The sequence below is a fragment of the Podarcis pityusensis genome (assembly GCF_964106645.2).
Source record: "Podarcis pityusensis genome assembly, chromosome: 8".
Lineage (NCBI taxonomy): Eukaryota > Metazoa > Chordata > Lepidosauria > Squamata > Lacertidae > Podarcis > Podarcis pityusensis.
Window position 1 is genome coordinate 24609997 of NC_138033.1, and position 17420 is coordinate 24627416.

At 46.9% G+C, this 17420-nt stretch overlaps 1 protein-coding gene across 1 annotated transcript in view; it reads left to right on the plus strand.

The window, feature by feature from the left end:
• Positions 1 to 11422, plus strand: part of LOC308482552 (digestive cysteine proteinase 1-like) — a 31277-nt gene extending 19855 nt beyond the window's left edge. The window contains exons 6-11 of the mRNA XM_081015764.1: positions 2896 to 3091; positions 4923 to 5116; positions 6007 to 6098; positions 7419 to 7580; positions 8281 to 8470; positions 10034 to 11422. Coding sequence (XP_080871890.1) covers positions 2896 to 3091; positions 4923 to 5116; positions 6007 to 6098; positions 7419 to 7580; positions 8281 to 8470; positions 10034 to 10221 — 1022 coding nt within the window. The 3' untranslated portion in view covers positions 10222 to 11422. The remainder of the gene's footprint in view (positions 1 to 2895; positions 3092 to 4922; positions 5117 to 6006; positions 6099 to 7418; positions 7581 to 8280; positions 8471 to 10033) is intronic.
• Positions 11423 to 17420: the final 5998 nt, after the last annotated feature.

Below are 17420 nucleotides of genomic sequence, written 5' to 3' on the forward strand. Positions count from 1 at the left end.
CGGGCCAGTCCACGTGTGGCCTCGAGCTGGTCCGCATCTTCACAATGGATCTTCTGCCTGAGTTTGACATGTTAGCCTCTGCACTGCAGGGGTGAGGAATCCCGGGGCTCTTGGCCTGTTGTTGGACTCCATCTCCCATCAGCCCCAGCCAGCATGGTCCAATTGTCAGGGAAGATGGGAGTTGTAGTCAAATGGCACGTGGAGGGCTGCAGGTTCCCTATTCATTTCTGCTTTGCAGCTTCTCTCTTGTGTTTTCTGTGGCTTGGTTGGCATTCCACAAAGTGCACCCCTCACAAAGCTGCTGTTCCAAGCACTCTTAGCAAACTATAGCTCCCGGGATTCTTTGGAGGAAGTCATATGCTTTAAACATGTTGTAAATTTGTTCTTTAATTGTACGGTGCGGATGTGATCTAACTGGTTGGAGCACTTTGTGGAATGCCAGCCAAGCCACAACAAACACAAGGGCAACAAAGTATGAAATAGCTCTGGCAGAAAGGTGTGTGTGTGTGTGTGTGTGTGTGTGTGTGTATCTAGTCCTTAAGACAAGATTTTTTGTCCCAAATCCTCCCTAGCAGGCACCCACCCTACTCTTTCCTGAAAAGCGTAAACTACTGTGATTTCTTCACCTTCGTGTTGAGCTTATTTCTTTGCTGAACCTTCCTGGTCCAGTTGGAATATTCTGAGCTGGTTTTGCAGAACACATTAAAAGCATAGTTTTAAACCCCCATCCTGCCACTGCTCCTGCTCATGAGACAAGCCAGAATCTGGCCCATTGCGTCATTCGAATTTGGGCTGGTTCGTTTCTCTCCAGACAAACCACGAGTGGGAGCCAAGGTGTGTTCATGGCTTACCACATGTGGTTTATTTGGGGGAAAACAAACCATGCACCTGGGTTTGTATAACACAACAAGCCAGATTGTGGCTCAATCGGGTTGCTGTGCGGGAGGAGCGCCGTGGGAATTTTAACTGTGCAGCAGCTCACTGCTCATTCACAGGAAACCATAGTTCATCTTAAACTATGGTTGGTGCAAAGGGAGCCAATGTGGTGTGTTCTGGAACTCGCACTGATCACTAGCCATGCTGGGGGGGGGGGGCTGAGGGGATTGGGAGTCCAGCGAAGATTAGAAGTCACCACATTGGCTACCCTTGGTTTTAATGCAGGAGTGGGATACCTTTGTCAACCTGAGGGCCCCGTTTCCGTGTGGGCCACCTTCCTGGGGCTGCATAACAAGTGGTAGATGTGGCCAGACACACACCACTCCCAATCCAGGCAAGCAGGAGGTATATAACAATTCAAGGCCGTGTTGCAGCCAGGAATGTGCAGAGCAGGGCCAGTGAAGGGTTTGGCCTGGGGGCATGGCCTGGGCAGAAAGGCCCCGGGAGCTGCAATCAGTCCCCAGGCTTGACGTTCCTCAACTGGACCTCTGTTTCCATGGGTCAGCTAAATCAGCCTCCCCATAGTCAGACCTTCTACCCACTTGTCTGTTAGGAGAATATATGGGACAATAACTGATTGATGTGTTTGGGCGCCACAATTTAAGAAGGATATTGACAAGTTGGAACGTGTGCAGAGGAGGGCGACCAAGATGATCAAGGGTCTGGAAACCAAGCCTTATGTGGAATGGCTGAGGGAGTTGGGTATGTTTAGCCTGGAAAAGAGGGGATTACGATGGCCATCTTCAAATATCTCAAGGGCTATCACATGGAAGATGGAGTAAGCTTGTTTTCTCCTGATCTGGAGGGTAGGAAGCCAGTGGCTTCAAGTTACAAGAAGGGAGGTTCTGACTAAACACCAGGAACAGTAAGAGCTGTTCAGCAGTGGAACAGTCTCCCTTGTGAGGTTGTGGTCTCCCCTTCAATGGAAGTTTTTCAGCAGAGGCTGGATGGCCTTTCATGGATGCTTTAGTTGAAATCCCTGCATTGCAGGAGGTTGGACTAGATGACCCTCAGGATCCCTTCCAGTTCTATGATTCTGTGAGTCAGACCATTGGGTCTATCTAGCTCAGCACTGTCTACGCTGACTGGCAGCAGCTCTCCAGGATTTCATTCTTTCCCAGCCCTACCTGCAGGTGTTGAGGGTTGAACCTGGAACCTTCTGCGTGCAAAGCAGATGCTGTACCACTGAGCTCTGCCCCTTCCCTAAGGTCTCTCTCTTCATCTTCATTTGCTGCACATTGAGAGGATATCATACCTAGTTGTGACTGGTGCCCATTGGAGACTGGTAGGGCAGAAGACAGGGAGCCCAACAGTAGGTGGCACCATAGCCGATGGCAGGCAGAGGCAACTGTATAGTGAAGAAGTCAGACACAGCTCTGTGGGGAGAGAATTCCACAGTTTAGGGGCCACCTCTTCTGGGCCATACACACTGAATTTTTGAAAGAGGTGGAACTAACAGAGCACCCTCTGCTGATCTTAACAACCAGGAGGGTCTGTATCGAAGGAGACAGTGTTTCAGATATTACATGTATAGTAATACTCTTACTATTCCTGGTGTACAGTGCTGCACTTCCATCTAGGGAATGGACAGTGTTACAGGTGCCACATGATACCTGTTCCCCATTTATAAGAAAATCTTTTAGCCTGGCAATCACCTGCATGCCTGTCTATTGACATCAGGCAGGCATCTTCACTGTACTCTTTTCAGCACCAGCTTAAAAACATTTTTGTTTGGGCAAGCTTACCCAAACTTGTAGAATGATATGTTTTTAGTTTATTGCTTATTTTATTTTTTTTGAATGTTCTAAATAGTTGTTTTTAACTCTTTATAATTTTATCATTGTATTCTCTTTGTGTATTCTGCTTTGAGGATTTTATTTATTTATTTATTTGCAATCAAGCAGTGTATACTAATTAGGAAATAAATAAATAAATCTGCCGGGTGCGTTTTCTCCCTAGAAACAAAGCTATGCGATGAACTGCCTGGCGACTCCTCAGAGCACCACATCATGGCAAACCCCATGGCAGATTTTGTGGGGGGAGAAGAGGACCGAGCCCACCAGGTGTTCCACCAATACAGAAAACGGTTTGGAAAGACCTACGACGATGAACGGGAGATGGAACACAGGAAGCACACCTTCACCCACAACATGAGGTCATTGGTTGTATTTGAATTTTTTTTTTTCATCCTGTCCTTCAGCCAAAAAAAAGGGGGGGGCTCTGTGAGCCACAATAAGATAGTCCCTGACCTCAGGTTTACAATCTAAAAGGCACGGCACAAAAGGAAAAAGGGACTGGGAGGGGAGAGGGGGAAAGCAACCTTATTTTGATAATGACTACCTAGGACTGAAAGATTTGAAGAGGAGGAGCTAGGTATTGGTGGCCAATGGAGAGGCGCTGTAGTCCCATCTCACCTTTACTGATGGAGTATATTATAAAAAGGAGTACAGTGGTACCTCGGGTTAAGAACTTAATTTGTTCCGGAGGTCTGTTCTTAACCTGAAGCACCACTTTAGCTAATGGGGCCTCCTGCTGCTGCCGCGCCACTGGAGCACAATTTATGTTCTCATCCTGAAGCAAAGTTCTTAACCCGAGGTACTATTTCTGGGTTAGCGGAGTCTGTAACCTGAAGCATCTGTAACCTGAAGTGTCTGTAACCCGAGGTACCACTGTAATTATGAAATAGGTGGTGGCTGTGCTGTCAGAGTCAAAGCATTTATATTTAGATCTGGCTCTGGTTCCTGGAGGTGAGGGGAAGGAACATAGGGAGATGCTCTATACCAAGTCACACCAGTGCTCACACCATTGCTGTCAACACTGACTGGCAGCAGTGGTTGCTGACTTGCCAGTTGAAGACCAGTGGGTTAGAGAGCCAATAGGAACACGGGAAACTCCCTTGAGCTGAGTCAGACCATTGGTCCATCTAGCTGAGTATTGTCAGCACTGACTGGCAGCGGCTCTCTGGGGTTTGAGGCAGAGGACATTTTCAACCTTACCTGAAGACACCGGCAATTGAACCTGGGACCTTCTGTACACAAAGCAAATTTTCTACCTATGAGTGACAGCCGTTCCTCAAGGGAAGTGTGTACTCTTGCATATGCATGGAAGCACACTTGGCTTTTTGATGATAATATTGAGATGACTGTAGCTACACTTGTCTGAGGCTACCTTGTTGTTTTTAAATCTGTTCAATATAATAAAATTCATTTTAAATCCCAGTATCCCAGCCTTTGCTGAGCCCTGCCATTTAACACAGGTTTTGGGGCTTAAGCTTTGCTGAAATCAAGACCCAGGTCATTTGGGGCCCTTCCTCGCAGCTGGGGCCCCTCTGCTCAGTTGCTTCCCTGCATTTTGACCTAGGCTTTGGCACTGTGCTCTGAAGCAGCTTTTGTTGAATACATTTATATACTTCCCTTTGGTGCCAGTTTATCAGTACGATTTACAACCGGGGTCAAAGCACATCATTGTAACAGAAACGTACTGAAACTGTGTTGATGAAAACAGCAGAATAAAAAGCAGCATAAACCAAGTATCAAAACACCACACTAAAAAAAAAAATCTTATCCTCTGTCGAAAGCCTGGAAAATTGTAAAAGACTTGATATGTGCCCTGGACGTTGAAAACAGTGCCATGCCACTTTAAAGAGTCATGAGCTTCCCCCAAAGAATCCTTGGAAGGGTGATATGTTGCTGAGATTTGTTAGGAGACCCCTGTTCCTCTCATGAGGCTGCAATTACCGGAATTCCCTGGGAAGAGGGACTGACTGTTAAACCACTCTTGAGAACTGTAGCTCTGTGAGGCGAATTTGGCCATAGCAAATTTCTACTGTGGTTTTATCCCTGTACTTCCAAGAACCGTGTGTTAGTGTTCAAGGAGCCTTTAACCCCAAGAGGGTTAGGGGAGGGTGACAACAAGCCTGAGCTGCCCCCTGCCCAGCCCAGCCCTTTCTCCTCCAGCTTTCCCATTGTGTCTGCCCCCCCCCCCAGGTTTGTCCATTCCAAGAACCGGGCCAACCTCTCCTACAAGCTGGCACTGAACCACTTGGCGGACCTTACCCAGGACGAGATAGCTGTGATGAGAGGCAAGCTCAAGACCACAGCGCCAAACAACGGGCTGCCTTTCCCTGAGGAGATGTACGTGGGCCTAATCCTGCCAGAGAGCTTGGACTGGCGGCTTTACGGTGAGTGGTGTTGGAAGGCAATCCTGTGTAGGCAAGGAACAAATAAGAAGGGGATTATACTGAGTTGTGCCTTTGGTCCATCAAGTTCAATACTGTCTACACTGACTGGCAGCAGCTTTTTAGGATTTCAGGCTGGCCTCTCTCCAAGCCCTACCTGGAGATGCTGGGGACTGAACCTGGGACCGTCTGCATGCAAGGCGGATGCTTTATCTCTGAGCTATAGGCACCAATTGTTATAAGCAAATGTGGTCCTAAGCCTTGGGAAATGCAGAGGAGAGCAATAGAATCTCCTGATGTTTTTTATTTCTGCCTGAAAAGTGGCTGTGGAGACTCTGCAACTTGACTGGAGCAGTGGTAATGGAGAAGAGGGCATTAGTTCCCTCCCAGCCAAATGCAGATATTCCAATATACATACAGGTATTCCTCTGTTTGCCCTAAGGGCTCATCCACACTTTTTGCTTTCTCCCAGGAAAACCTGCTCTGTAATGCTGAATTGGAGCAAACCTCAGTAGGGTTTTCTTTGGATTGATGTTTGCTCCGATTTAGCTTTAAAGAGTGGGTTTTCCTGGGAGACAGCGCAAAGGCAGAACCATTCCAACTCATGCCTAGAATGAATGGACAAGTGGGAAACCTCTTTGATCTGTACTTTCTAGGCATGGGGCAAGCAGAAGTTTCCCCAGCGCTGCTGCTCCACTCAAATGTCCCCCCCTCCCTGTCCCCCAGTTTGTTTTAATTAAAAATGAAAACAGAATTAACTCTTGAATGGCGCGTCCTTGAAGTTACACACCTCTGCTGCTGCACATCCAAAAGGAGTGATGTTGCAGTAGCTTGATGGCGACGGAAATGGTTGTGCAGGTGGGTCTCAGCTCTTTTCTGCTTGTCCCTTCCAGGTGCAGTGACTCCAGTTAAGGACCAGGCTGTGTGTGGCTCCTGCTGGAGTTTCTCCAGCACTGGCGCTCTCGAAGGGGCTCTCTTCCTCAAGGTAAGAGCTCACCTGTCTCTTACCAGGGAATTTCCTTTCAACTAATTTGGAAGGTGTTGGGGAACTCAGAGATTGGATGCTACATAGATCCAAGCTGTTCACATTCCTGAGAAAAGTATTCTATTATTGTCCCCAGACACTCTGGGTGGCTAAAAACTTCCCGATACAGGGCTGCCTTCAGATGTCTCCTAAAAGTTGTGTAGTTCTTCATCTCCTTGACATCTGAAGGGAGGACGTTCCACAGGGAGAGCTACCCAGCAGGTGTGTCATTTCTGCTTACCAAGAGACATGATGGGGAGGTTGGTGCGGTGCACAGGCATGCTGATGGAAATAATGCTGTGATTCTGCTGGTGCACTTACACTGCACTGAGCTCCCCACCACCTCCCTCCTGGTAAGCAGTGGCAACGTCTATTTTAATATTTCATTTAGTACATTTAATTTCCCACTTCTATTCAGTAGGGGGAGCACAGAGCAGGGATACAAAAAGGCATCATTTTCCATTCCACATTGTAGCTATTGCATGCAGCTCTGCTTCCATTCCGCCGCAGTTCATCTTTCACCACATCTTCACCTCACTGTCCACTGTGGCAAAATTGCAAAGCTGGCTATATAAATTACACTGTCATTTCATTCTTCCACTCTGTTTTTTTCAATGCTAAGGAAACACAATGCAAGGGGTTTTTTTGGCGGGGGGGGGGGGAGGAAGCTTAATTGATGCATAATCATTTGTGGACTGAAAGCACCAACAGTGAATGCCAATAATTTTTTCTGGATTGATTTTCATTCTGAACATGGGTCAAATTCCTTTGGAATTTTCCAACACCCCAGGTTAGTGGTCTCCAATCCAGATACAGGCCAGTGACAAAGCTGCTCAGCTTCAGCAAAGAAACGGCCCTATTACATTATGAATGTAACTTTGCTTCAGCAGTAAAATATGCTATTACAGTAATGCTTCTTTTCTAAAGGGAATGTTCCATGTGTGCTATCCTGACATTTACGGTTTAGCACTGCGTGGCTAAGCAGGTACAGTGGTACCTGTTTTTGAACGTCTCTATTGACGAACATTTCAGAACTCGAACGCCATAACCCAGAAATAAACGCTTCCGTTTTTAACGTGCCTCGGAAGTCGAGTGGCTTCCACTGAGTGTATTCTCAATTTTCTCTGTTAAATTTGCAGACTGCCCTTTGTGCCTCAGTTTTCGGACGTTTCGGAACTTGAACGGTCTTCCAGAATAGATTACGTCCGAAAACCCAAGGTACCACTGTAACAGTTTCCTCTCAACCAAGACTGACATTTTGCTTCTGCCCTGTTTCCCCAGACTGGGCAGCTCATCCCTCTGTCTCAGCAAATCCTCATTGACTGCTCTTGGGGCTTTGGGAACTATGCCTGTGACGGTGGCGAGGAGTTTCAGGCGTTCGAGTGGGTCATGAAGCACGGCGGCATTGCCAGCACAGAGTCCTACGGCCCATACAAAGGCCAGGTGAGAGAAGTCAAACCAGAATTAGTTTACTAATAAGCCATTTATTACACAACAGCTCCCAGGATTCTTTGGTGGAAGCTGTGACTGTTTCAAGTGGCGTCATAGTGCTTTGAATGTGAATATCCAAGAATCTTGAGAAGGAAAGTCTGTCAATCTCACAGGGTGAGATTATGCCCACTGACTCCATCCTTGGCTGCACGTTCATGTGAAAGAGGGGTGGGCATCTATACTGATGCTGTGCATTGGAGAGCATGTGTCCGGCAGGCACACTGGCGTCTGAAGACTTCGCCAGGAGGTGGAAACTCCAGCACTCCACACAAATGTGTTTCTTGAGCACGATAGCATTTGTATGTGCAGCATCACTATGTACATCATATGTATGCCAGTCTTGACTGTGCATAGGGTGGCAGGCAATGAGGTAAGGCGGAGATATGCATGGGCATAGAAGGCTGTGGTTTGCACAGTGTGCTGTGAACTGGTTGTCCAGCAGCAGTGTCCCCAGCCCTCCAGCTAAACTGATCTAGCCCAGACTAGAGGGGCAGATCAGTGAAGACTCCAGACAGCACATGGAGGAAGAAATGTCTTCGGAGAGCTTTTAGGAACTCCTGGACAACAATGGTGGTTAATGAAATGATGAGTGAAATCTTGGGGTTTTCTTTCTGGGGTTCATCCCCACCTGGGTGATTCTTCTCTCTTTCAGAATGGCTACTGCCATAGCAACGACACTCAGCTTGTGGGCAAACTCAAAGGCTACGTCAATGTCACCTCTGGGAACCGTACTGCTCTGAAAGCTGCCATCTACAAGCATGGCCCCGTGTCTGTCAGCATCGACGCCTCCCACCGAAGCTTTTCCTTCTATTCCAACGGTGTCTACTACGAGCCCAAGTGTGGTGAGTCCCAGCCTATGAGATTGTGGCAGAAAACTGTAAATTAGGGCGGGGAATCTCTTCTAGCCTGCGGGCCACATTTTCTCTTGCTTGTGGGTAATCTTCCAGGGGCCGTAGGCTAGGGGTGAACAAAGCCAGAGGCAAAACAGAGTAGAGCAGCAGGTGTGAATCCTACCTTTATGCAGTAGACTATGTTCCCCCTGAACTACACCTCTCCATCCTGGCAAACGAGTCCTTGTCAAAGTTACACCCTCAAGGAGGAGTGGAGCAGAGCTGGTGAGGAGTGTGGCTTGGTGTGGGGTAGGCTGTGGCCTAGGGGGAGACCCCCGAGCCAAAGAGAGAGGCCCAAAGGACTGCATTTGTCCCCTGGGCTCAAGGATCCCCACTACCTGCTGTAAATAAAGTTGCACTTCCTGCGATGCATCTCAAGAGCACTTGGCATAACCTGCACATCATCCACATGGCTATTTGCGATACGGTAAACTCCTCCATGCTTTGTATGGTGAAATTGGAAGCTAATGCCTCCCCAGGTTATGGTCTGAAGGCATGTGAGGCTACTGAAACAAATGTCCCAGGTCTAGGTCTGGTCAGTGCTTGGATATGGGTGGTCACCTGGGTACCGCACGTAAGACATCTTGGGTTCTATAATGGAAGAAATGCAAGGCAGTAAATAAATACATAGATGCTGATTTCCACTGCAACATCCTCTGTGCTATCTGCACAGACATCAGCCCTATGCAAATCGGAGCGAGACCGTGGGTATCTGGATGGTCACTTTGAGAACAGGATTCTAGACTAAATAGGCCTTGGCAGGGATCTCCTGCCCTCTTGATTGCTGTGGCAAGCTGGAGCACCACCCACATAGATTTAAGAGTTTCGGGTGCCTACCTACTCACTAAGAGATCTACTTGTGGGAAAGTTCTGCACCCTGCTGCTTTCAAAGGGGAGTTGAGGTCCAGCAATGCACATCAGCTGCAGCCAACAGGGCCAGTGGTTAAGGGTGACTGACGTTGTAGTCTAGCAGTGTTGGCAAGTCAATAGCCTCTTTACCTCTGAGGTAGAGGATGGTGTCACATTGCAGCCTGGCTGATGATAATCATCGCTTACAGAAAGTGTGCGCAATGGTTGTTACTGCAAATCATCAGCTGGTTATAATTACGCCTTTTGGCAAGCACTGCCAAGACCTTTGCATATCTTATTCATCATCCCGACCCAACCTAGGAGGCAGGTCATTATCACCACCCCATTTTGCATATGGTATTTGGGATGGATTGAGAGACAGGGAGAGAGGAAGAATGCAAATGGGTCACTCAAGGTAACCCAGTAACTGGCTTTCTCTCTTCCTGGTCCCACTCTTAGGGTCTGGATCCTTGTGGGTAATCCTGAGTTCTAATATGGTGAGAGGAAAATGATCTCCCTTTTCTGCAGGAGGCCATTGCACATGAGGAACTGAACTCTCAATCTTCAGCAGTACATTTGGGTGGCAGCCATGCTCCTGTGCTCTTTTCCATTATCCCACTTGTTACAAAGCTTGACTCTTTTATTTTATTTTTAATTCATTTTTAGGAAACAAACGAGGCCAGCTGGATCATGCGGTCCTAGCTGTAGGTTATGGTGTCCTCCAAGGCGAACTCTACTGGCTTGTGAAGAACTCCTGGTCCACCTACTGGGGAAATGATGGCTACATCCTCATGTCTATGAAAGACAACAACTGTGGAGTTGCCACTGATGCCACGTTCCCGATCATGGCATAACCCGACCTTGCCTTGGGAAGCTCCTTCAGGGAATCCCAGAACTGATACTGTCCAAATATATATTTTGCTCTCAATCAGGACCACCACCCCATACGCCCAAAACTCCTAAACATCCCTAACATATTTATTTTTGTGTGCTGAAATCTTTAGCCACAGGGCTGAAAGAGTTTTGGGGTTGTTGTTATTGTTGTTGTTGTTTTAAAAAAGCCTAATCTCAACTATACTGGAAGCTATTTCATGAAGGCTTTCCCCCACCCTGAGAAGCAGGGTCTAAATACTACCTGGATAAATGAAACCACAAAGTCCAGTCGTCTTATAGGGATCGCCCTGTTGGAACAAAAATAACTTCTGCACCTTCTTCCAATATTTTTGAGAGTCCTAATCCTCCTTGTGCTTGCTTCTTGAACAGGCCCTTCATCACCCAGTCTCTTCTTATCCTTCATCCCTCCAATTCCTTAAACCCACTACAGTCATACCTTGGAAGTCGAATGGAATCCATTCCGGAAGTCTATTCAACTTCCAAAACATTTGGAAACCAAAGCGCAGCTTCTGATTGGTTGCAGAAAGTTCCTGCAGCCAATCGGAAGCCCCGTTGGACATTTGGGTTCTGAAAATAGTCACTTCTGTGTTTGTGATGTTCGGGAGCCAAAATGTTTGACTTGCAAGGCGTTCGGGATTCAAGGTACGACTGTAATAAGAATTATAGAAGCCGTTTTCTTGGGTGTTTGCTGTCTCCTCACCATGAACCCCTGTTTCCAAAGCTTTTACAAAAACCACTGTACAAACCGCAGCACAGCGTATTACGGTGCCAGGCCTGGAAATTTGCAAGTGGGTGGGGAATTCCTTAAGCCATGCACAAGCCAAGGAGCTATGTCCTTGTGGGCCCTTAGGTCAGGGAGGTGGAACCTGTGCCCTTCCAGATGTTGCTAGACTACAACTCCCATCATTCCTGAAAACCTGCCATGCTTGCCGGAGCTGATGGGAGTTGTAGTCCCAACACCACCTGGAGCCCAGCAGCTCTGCATCCCCACATCCTGGAGTGCAGGATTCTTTTTACATGAAAGGTGATGTACAGCAGTTGTAGAAGGATGGGTAATCAACTATGGCTTTGTCAAAGCTCCATTCTCAGGTGTTCCCTCCTCTTCTGCATCAGCTGCTATGGCTCTTCCCAAGTGAGCCAATTAAAAATATGTACATACCATGTGTCCTTGTCTGTCTTATTACTTCTCACAATGCACTTGGCACAGGGCTGAAGCAACGTCAGGAAGACCAAGCCAGTGAATAAAGGGGGGGAGGTTGGAGTTTCGCTTCCTGAAACTGGAGCTTACATGCTTACATCTCCTCTAGCTTGAGGAGTTGTGGGAGATCCTTATTCCCTCAGGTTTATAGTCTGAAATACGTGACACCCAAAAAAAAGGGATAGGGAGGGAGCGAGAAAAACAGCAAGTGCAGGTGCCAGCTCTTAAGGTTACAGTTCTTCTAATGGCAGCTGATCTCTCAGGAGAAGCAATGGAAAAACTCCTGCTCTGCTCTGCAGCCTGACAGCATGAAAAGCCAGGGACCAAAACACAGAAGGCCCTGTCTGCGCTGTACAATCAAAGCAGTTTCATACCAATTTAAATAGTGGTTTAAACGTTCCTCTTCCTAGGGAATTCTGGGAATTGTAGCTCTGTGAGGGGAATAGGGGCCTCCTAATAGCACCCTTCACAAGCTACAGTTCCCAGGATGCTTTGGGGAAAAGTTATGACAGATAGTGCTTTAAACATGAGGAAAAGGGAACTCAGGTGTGTATATACTTGCCTGCTCAGACAAAAAAAAATGCCATGATGGCACATTGCCCCTAGGCCTCATGCACACAATTATGTCATAGAGCATGGTTATTAAAAGGGATTCTGTGCTGGTGGAGTTTATTAAGCATTAAGCTGGCTCGACACACCAGTTATTAGTGCTGGGAATAACTGCGTGGAAAGTGTTGCCATGATCAAAGGCGCGCATAATTTTGGTGGCAAATGCTTACTCCAGCCACAGGCCTTCATTAGCTGTCCCTGCCTGGAGCCATTTTGGTGGTTTCGGCAGGGCAGCAAAGGCCTAATCTGGCTTTAAGAGCTACTCTCGCCCTATAGCTAGCCCTGAGAAAGATTAGTTCTGTGAGGGTGTCAGGTTTTAGGGATCTCTCAACACCCTCATAGGACTGTAATTCATGAGGTGGGGGCTATGAAATCCTATGTAACACTTTTCATAGACCACTTTTCCTCAAAGGAGTTCAAGGTGGCATGTGTGGTTCTTCCCTGCTCTCCATTTTGATCCTCACAACAACCTTGTGAGGTAGGTTAGGTTGAGTGGCAGTGACTGGCCCAAGATCATACAGTGAGTTTTATGACTGAGTGGGGATTGAACCCCTTTATGGCAGTATTCCGACCCCTCCCCCCAACCACAAACCCATTGTAAAGGAAAGGCCCTGTATTCGACACCGTTTTAAAGATAAAGGACCATTAAGAAGGGAGAACAAGAGCATTTTTTGGAAATTTCCCATCAGCTGTTTTTATTTATTTGGTTGATTGCACTTTACGCAAAATACCTCGAAGCGATTTCACAGATCAAACAAACAATTAAAAGCAATCTCATATATAAAAACAACTTCAAATGCAGTGCAGATATCTGCTGACAGCAAACAGTGTTAGAAACTCAGATATATAAGCTAGGTGCCAAATGGCTCCTTAAACCAGGGTTACAGCTGCCAAAGTGGAATGGCTAGTTGCCATTTTGGGGCCAAATGTATTTTTCAATATAACTTCTTGGTTCCTGAAATTCATTCTGATTGTGAAGATAAAATATAATGGGGAGAATTCTACATGGTGCGTTGCTAGTGTTTCAAAACAGTCAAGATCCAGGGATCCCCAGGCATGCGCCTCCAGATGGTGGAGACATCAGGTGCCATCCTGGCAGCCGGGCATCTTCACTTGGTCACAAGTGGCCGATAGCCAGGTGCAAAATGCAAATTTCGAATGCTGCTGAGGAGGCACACAGGGCATCTGGTCACTGCGTTACTCTGATAAAATGTTATTTCTATTACAAATTTAATAAGCTTTCATATAAATTTCATATAAACCAGCATTTGAAAAAAAATATGTAAGTCTGTGCCCCCTTTTTTGTCGTCTTTTTGATATGCACTTCTCTTTTCACCCTAACCAGGCAAACTGGTGAATTCTGGGCTCACCTAGTGTGGTGGTTGTGGGAACACAGCCAACAGTTGCTAAGCAACTACAGTATAAGGAAAGCATCTGAAACACCCAACACTTCTCTGGGCAAAAATGAAAAGAGTGCTCCAGCATAGAGCTTTAAACTGTGGGGTGTGCCTGGAAAGCGTGGAGGAAAGGTAGGTATAGCTAAACCCCGGATCTTTACTGCTGAATCAGAGCAAACGTCAGTGGGGGTTTTCCACACACTGACATTTGCTCTGATTCAGCCTTACTCCAGAACAACAAAAAATGGATTAGCTGCATTTTAAAGTGCTCCTTGAAAGCCCTACCCCTCTTCCCATGTGAAACGAGAGAGGAATAGGCCATGGATAGTCGTTGATGCTCTCTGGACATGTTCAGAGGCACTATCGTTATTACTTCACATGGGCTGGTTGATGCATTCCATTCCCTGGCATTCCTGGGACCTGGCAATGCTCCATGGCAGGGGTAAGCAACCTCCTCCTCCCCACCCCTGGAAGGGTTGCATTCCATCTGTAATAATCTTGCACATGCCACTCCACACACCCCTATTGCCCATTTCTGTCTCTCTGGAGAGGGCGGGTGCGTGTTATGGTGATGAGTGACCTTAACTTTTTTTCTCTCTCCCTGCCACCCGCATGAAATTAGATCTAGGGCTCCTCAGAATCCTGGAGCACAGATTGCCCACCTGGTTCTATGCCACGGTGAGGCCAAAAGAGAGAGAGCTCAGCCAGAATCGATTCCCCATTTTGCCCTCTTGCGTGTTATGTAAGCAACAGAAATTCCATGGGGCATCTCTGCCAGCCAGTACAGGCCTCATGTCATCCTTTAGCTACCTGATCCAGGGCCAGGCACCTTGAAATACAGTACTCTAGCTGTTCCTGCATGGAAGGAACCATCTTGTCCTTCTGAGTCTTCATGGAAACCTGCACCTGAGACGAGGGAGGAAGAGAGATTGCCTAAAGCCTTAGCAAAAGCTGGTGGAGACATCGTTTCTGCGCTCAGCACTTTTTTAATGTTGTCAGGCAGGCAGGAACCCAGGGATTGGGGCTCCTGGCACACAGCAGACAATGGCAAGGCTGCCCGACATGGAGACTGCGCAAGATTGCAGCCTTTCCTCATCCCAGAGGATCAGGGCAGGGGTGGGTCTGCTATGAAACTAATGAAGCTTAAACTTCAGGGCCTCTAATCCTGGAGGGGCCTCAGAAGTTGACCTTAGTCCACATTGTTTAAAATTTTTGGGTCGCATGACTCAATTATAATTTTAAAAAATAACTGCAGCATTCCTAAAAGCGTATGGTCTGCCTTGCAGAATGAATCTCTGGCAACATGCCTTCCCCTTGGCCACATTGGGCGGATCCCTGACCAAGAGCTCTTGAAGCTGTCCAGTTGTGTAGCTGAAGAAATAGCAGCCAAGAGAATTCACAAAAGCTTAGAAAATAACTTTTTGGACATCAGAGCAGCCTTCAGACAGGATTCAGAGGTGCATATATTAAACAGTCTACATTTGTCAGGAAAGGTCAAGGAGCACCGGATTTCACTGAAATTCAGAGGCAAACCACACACCCTCTGGATGGAAAAACAATTATTTTGAAGACTAGAATGGTATGCTGTTGCCACCTAGTGATCAAATCTGTGTATAGCGCCTCTGTAGCCCTGCAGAAGGAATGGAATGTGTGTGTAGTTTCTCGCATTGAACTTCTCCACTGGCAAAAGACATGTAGGGCAGTGGGGGAATCAGTATTGCCAGATGCATTTGCTGTGCATGGGATTTGAACAAGAACTATACTAGCTCCAGAGTAGAAAGCTGGAATGTACAGCACGAAGTGAGGAAAGCACCATTTCCCCATCTGGATGACTAGGTCTCTGCCAGGTCCGTTCTGTTTTGTTTTCAAAGGAAGGGCTCGTCCACACTTCCACTTGTCCTCTGCTTTGAAAGCATGGGTCCAAGAGGTTTTGCCTTTGCCCCACTGCTTTCCCCAGGAAAACCTGCTCTTTAGAGCTAAATTGGAGCAAATGGCAATCCACGGAAAACCCGATTGCTGTTTGTTCCAATTCAGCGCTAAAGAGTGGGAAGAAGTGGAGGGGGAAACAGAGGTGTGGCTAAGCCCTAAGTTTCTTCTCTTTTTGCAAAGCATATTTGTATGTCATTTTTCACTCTTACATGCGTTTTTATGCACCCTTTACCCTAGCCTATGCATTGGGCTGAAAACTGCGTTGCATACTTTGGAGCAGTGTGAATTCCAAAGGGGCGGGTGGGTTTCGGCTCTTGTAGTCTTTTAAAAAAAGACTACAATTCACTATGCATGGCTTGAAATGCAAACTGAATTGAATTTGTCCCCCTTCTGTGACGGAACTCCAAATACCGAGTGGGCAGCCCACCTGGCCTGCAAGGCGTAGGGAAGACTGGCCCTATGAGTTTCCCCACCCCTGCACTACAGAACGGTCCCCCTATCGCTGCTCCTTTAAGGTCTGTGGTGTTTGTTAGTCCTTCAGCCACAAGACAAGGGCAGCCCAGTTTGAGTGCACCGTCCCTTGAGAGCTATGTTCATAATAGCTCCCCTTCCCTTGTAAGGCTGTAGAAAACCTACTCTCAGAAAAAAGCCCAAAGCAGAGTACAGCAGAGCAAGTGGCTTGATAGAATGAAGGATGACCTTAATCTCCATCTCCTTGGTGTCAGCCGGGGTCATTGCATAGCTCTGTTCCCTCACCAGCTGTGGTCAAATACAGAGGAAGGTGCATAGCCAGGCTTTCTTGCTTATGGGTAGCAGCAGAACAGGAGCAGGCAACCTTTTCCAGCCAGAGGCTCACACTCCCTTCCATGTACCACCCAGCACATCCACACACACTTCTACTCACACACTTCTACAAACACATACATAAGAACCATGGACAACAAGTGGAAACAGTTGGTAACCGCCTTCAATTTTAACCTGAAGATTGCCACCTGTCCAGTTTTAATTTTAATTTTAATTTGTTTGAATTAATTGTGGGACATATCTTAATTTATTGATCGCTTGTTTTTATGCATTGTCTTACTTGTATGATGTTAGCTGCTCTGAGCCCGGCTTTGGCTGGGGAGAGCGGGATATAAATAAAAATAAAAATTATTATTATTATTATTATTATTATTATTATTATAGCCAAGGGGGAGCAGGGGGGCAGCATCTCCCCCCCTCAAGTAAAACAATAGAAATACTTAACTAACTGACCAATCACATCGGTTCTGCTCCCTAACAAAAGTCGTGCCCCCTCTTACAAAAATCCTGGCAACGCCCATGTTAAGAACATAAGAAGAGTCTGCTGGATGAGTCCCATGGCCTCTCCAGACCAGCATCTTGTTCTCACAGTGGTCAACCAGATGTCTGTGGGGAAACACGCAAGCAGGATCGGAGCACAAGAGCACTCTCCCTTGCTGTGGTTCCTTGGAACTGGAATTGGAACTGGAATAGCCATCATGGCTGGTAGCCTCTGATAGCCCTCTCCTCCGGAATGCTGATTTCAAGGTCACTTCAGGTCCTGAATGACCTCTCCCTGCAGTTTCAAATAAAAGTTTAAAAGCAGGAGAGACAAGAATGAAACCTGTGGGATCCCATGGGGAGACGGTTGGACATGGGATACAATTGCAGTACAGTGGTACCTTGGTTTGCGAACTTAATTCGTTCTGGAAGTCCGTTCTTAAACCAAAGCGTTCTTAAACCAAGGCACGCTTTCCCATAGCAGCGGGGGACTCAGTTTACAAATGGAACACACTCAACAGGAAGTGAAACATGTTCTGCTTCCAAGGCAAAGTTCACAAACCAAAACACCAGGTTTGCAGCATTCTTTATCCAAGTTGTTCATAAACTAAGCTGTTCTTAAACCAAGGTACCATTGTAAATACATGAAGCTTATTCACTGGGTAGCTCTGAGTGAGAGGAATAACTTAGTTTACAAGCACTGTTCAGTCAAATCAGTGCTGTGCTGTTCTGCTTTTTACAC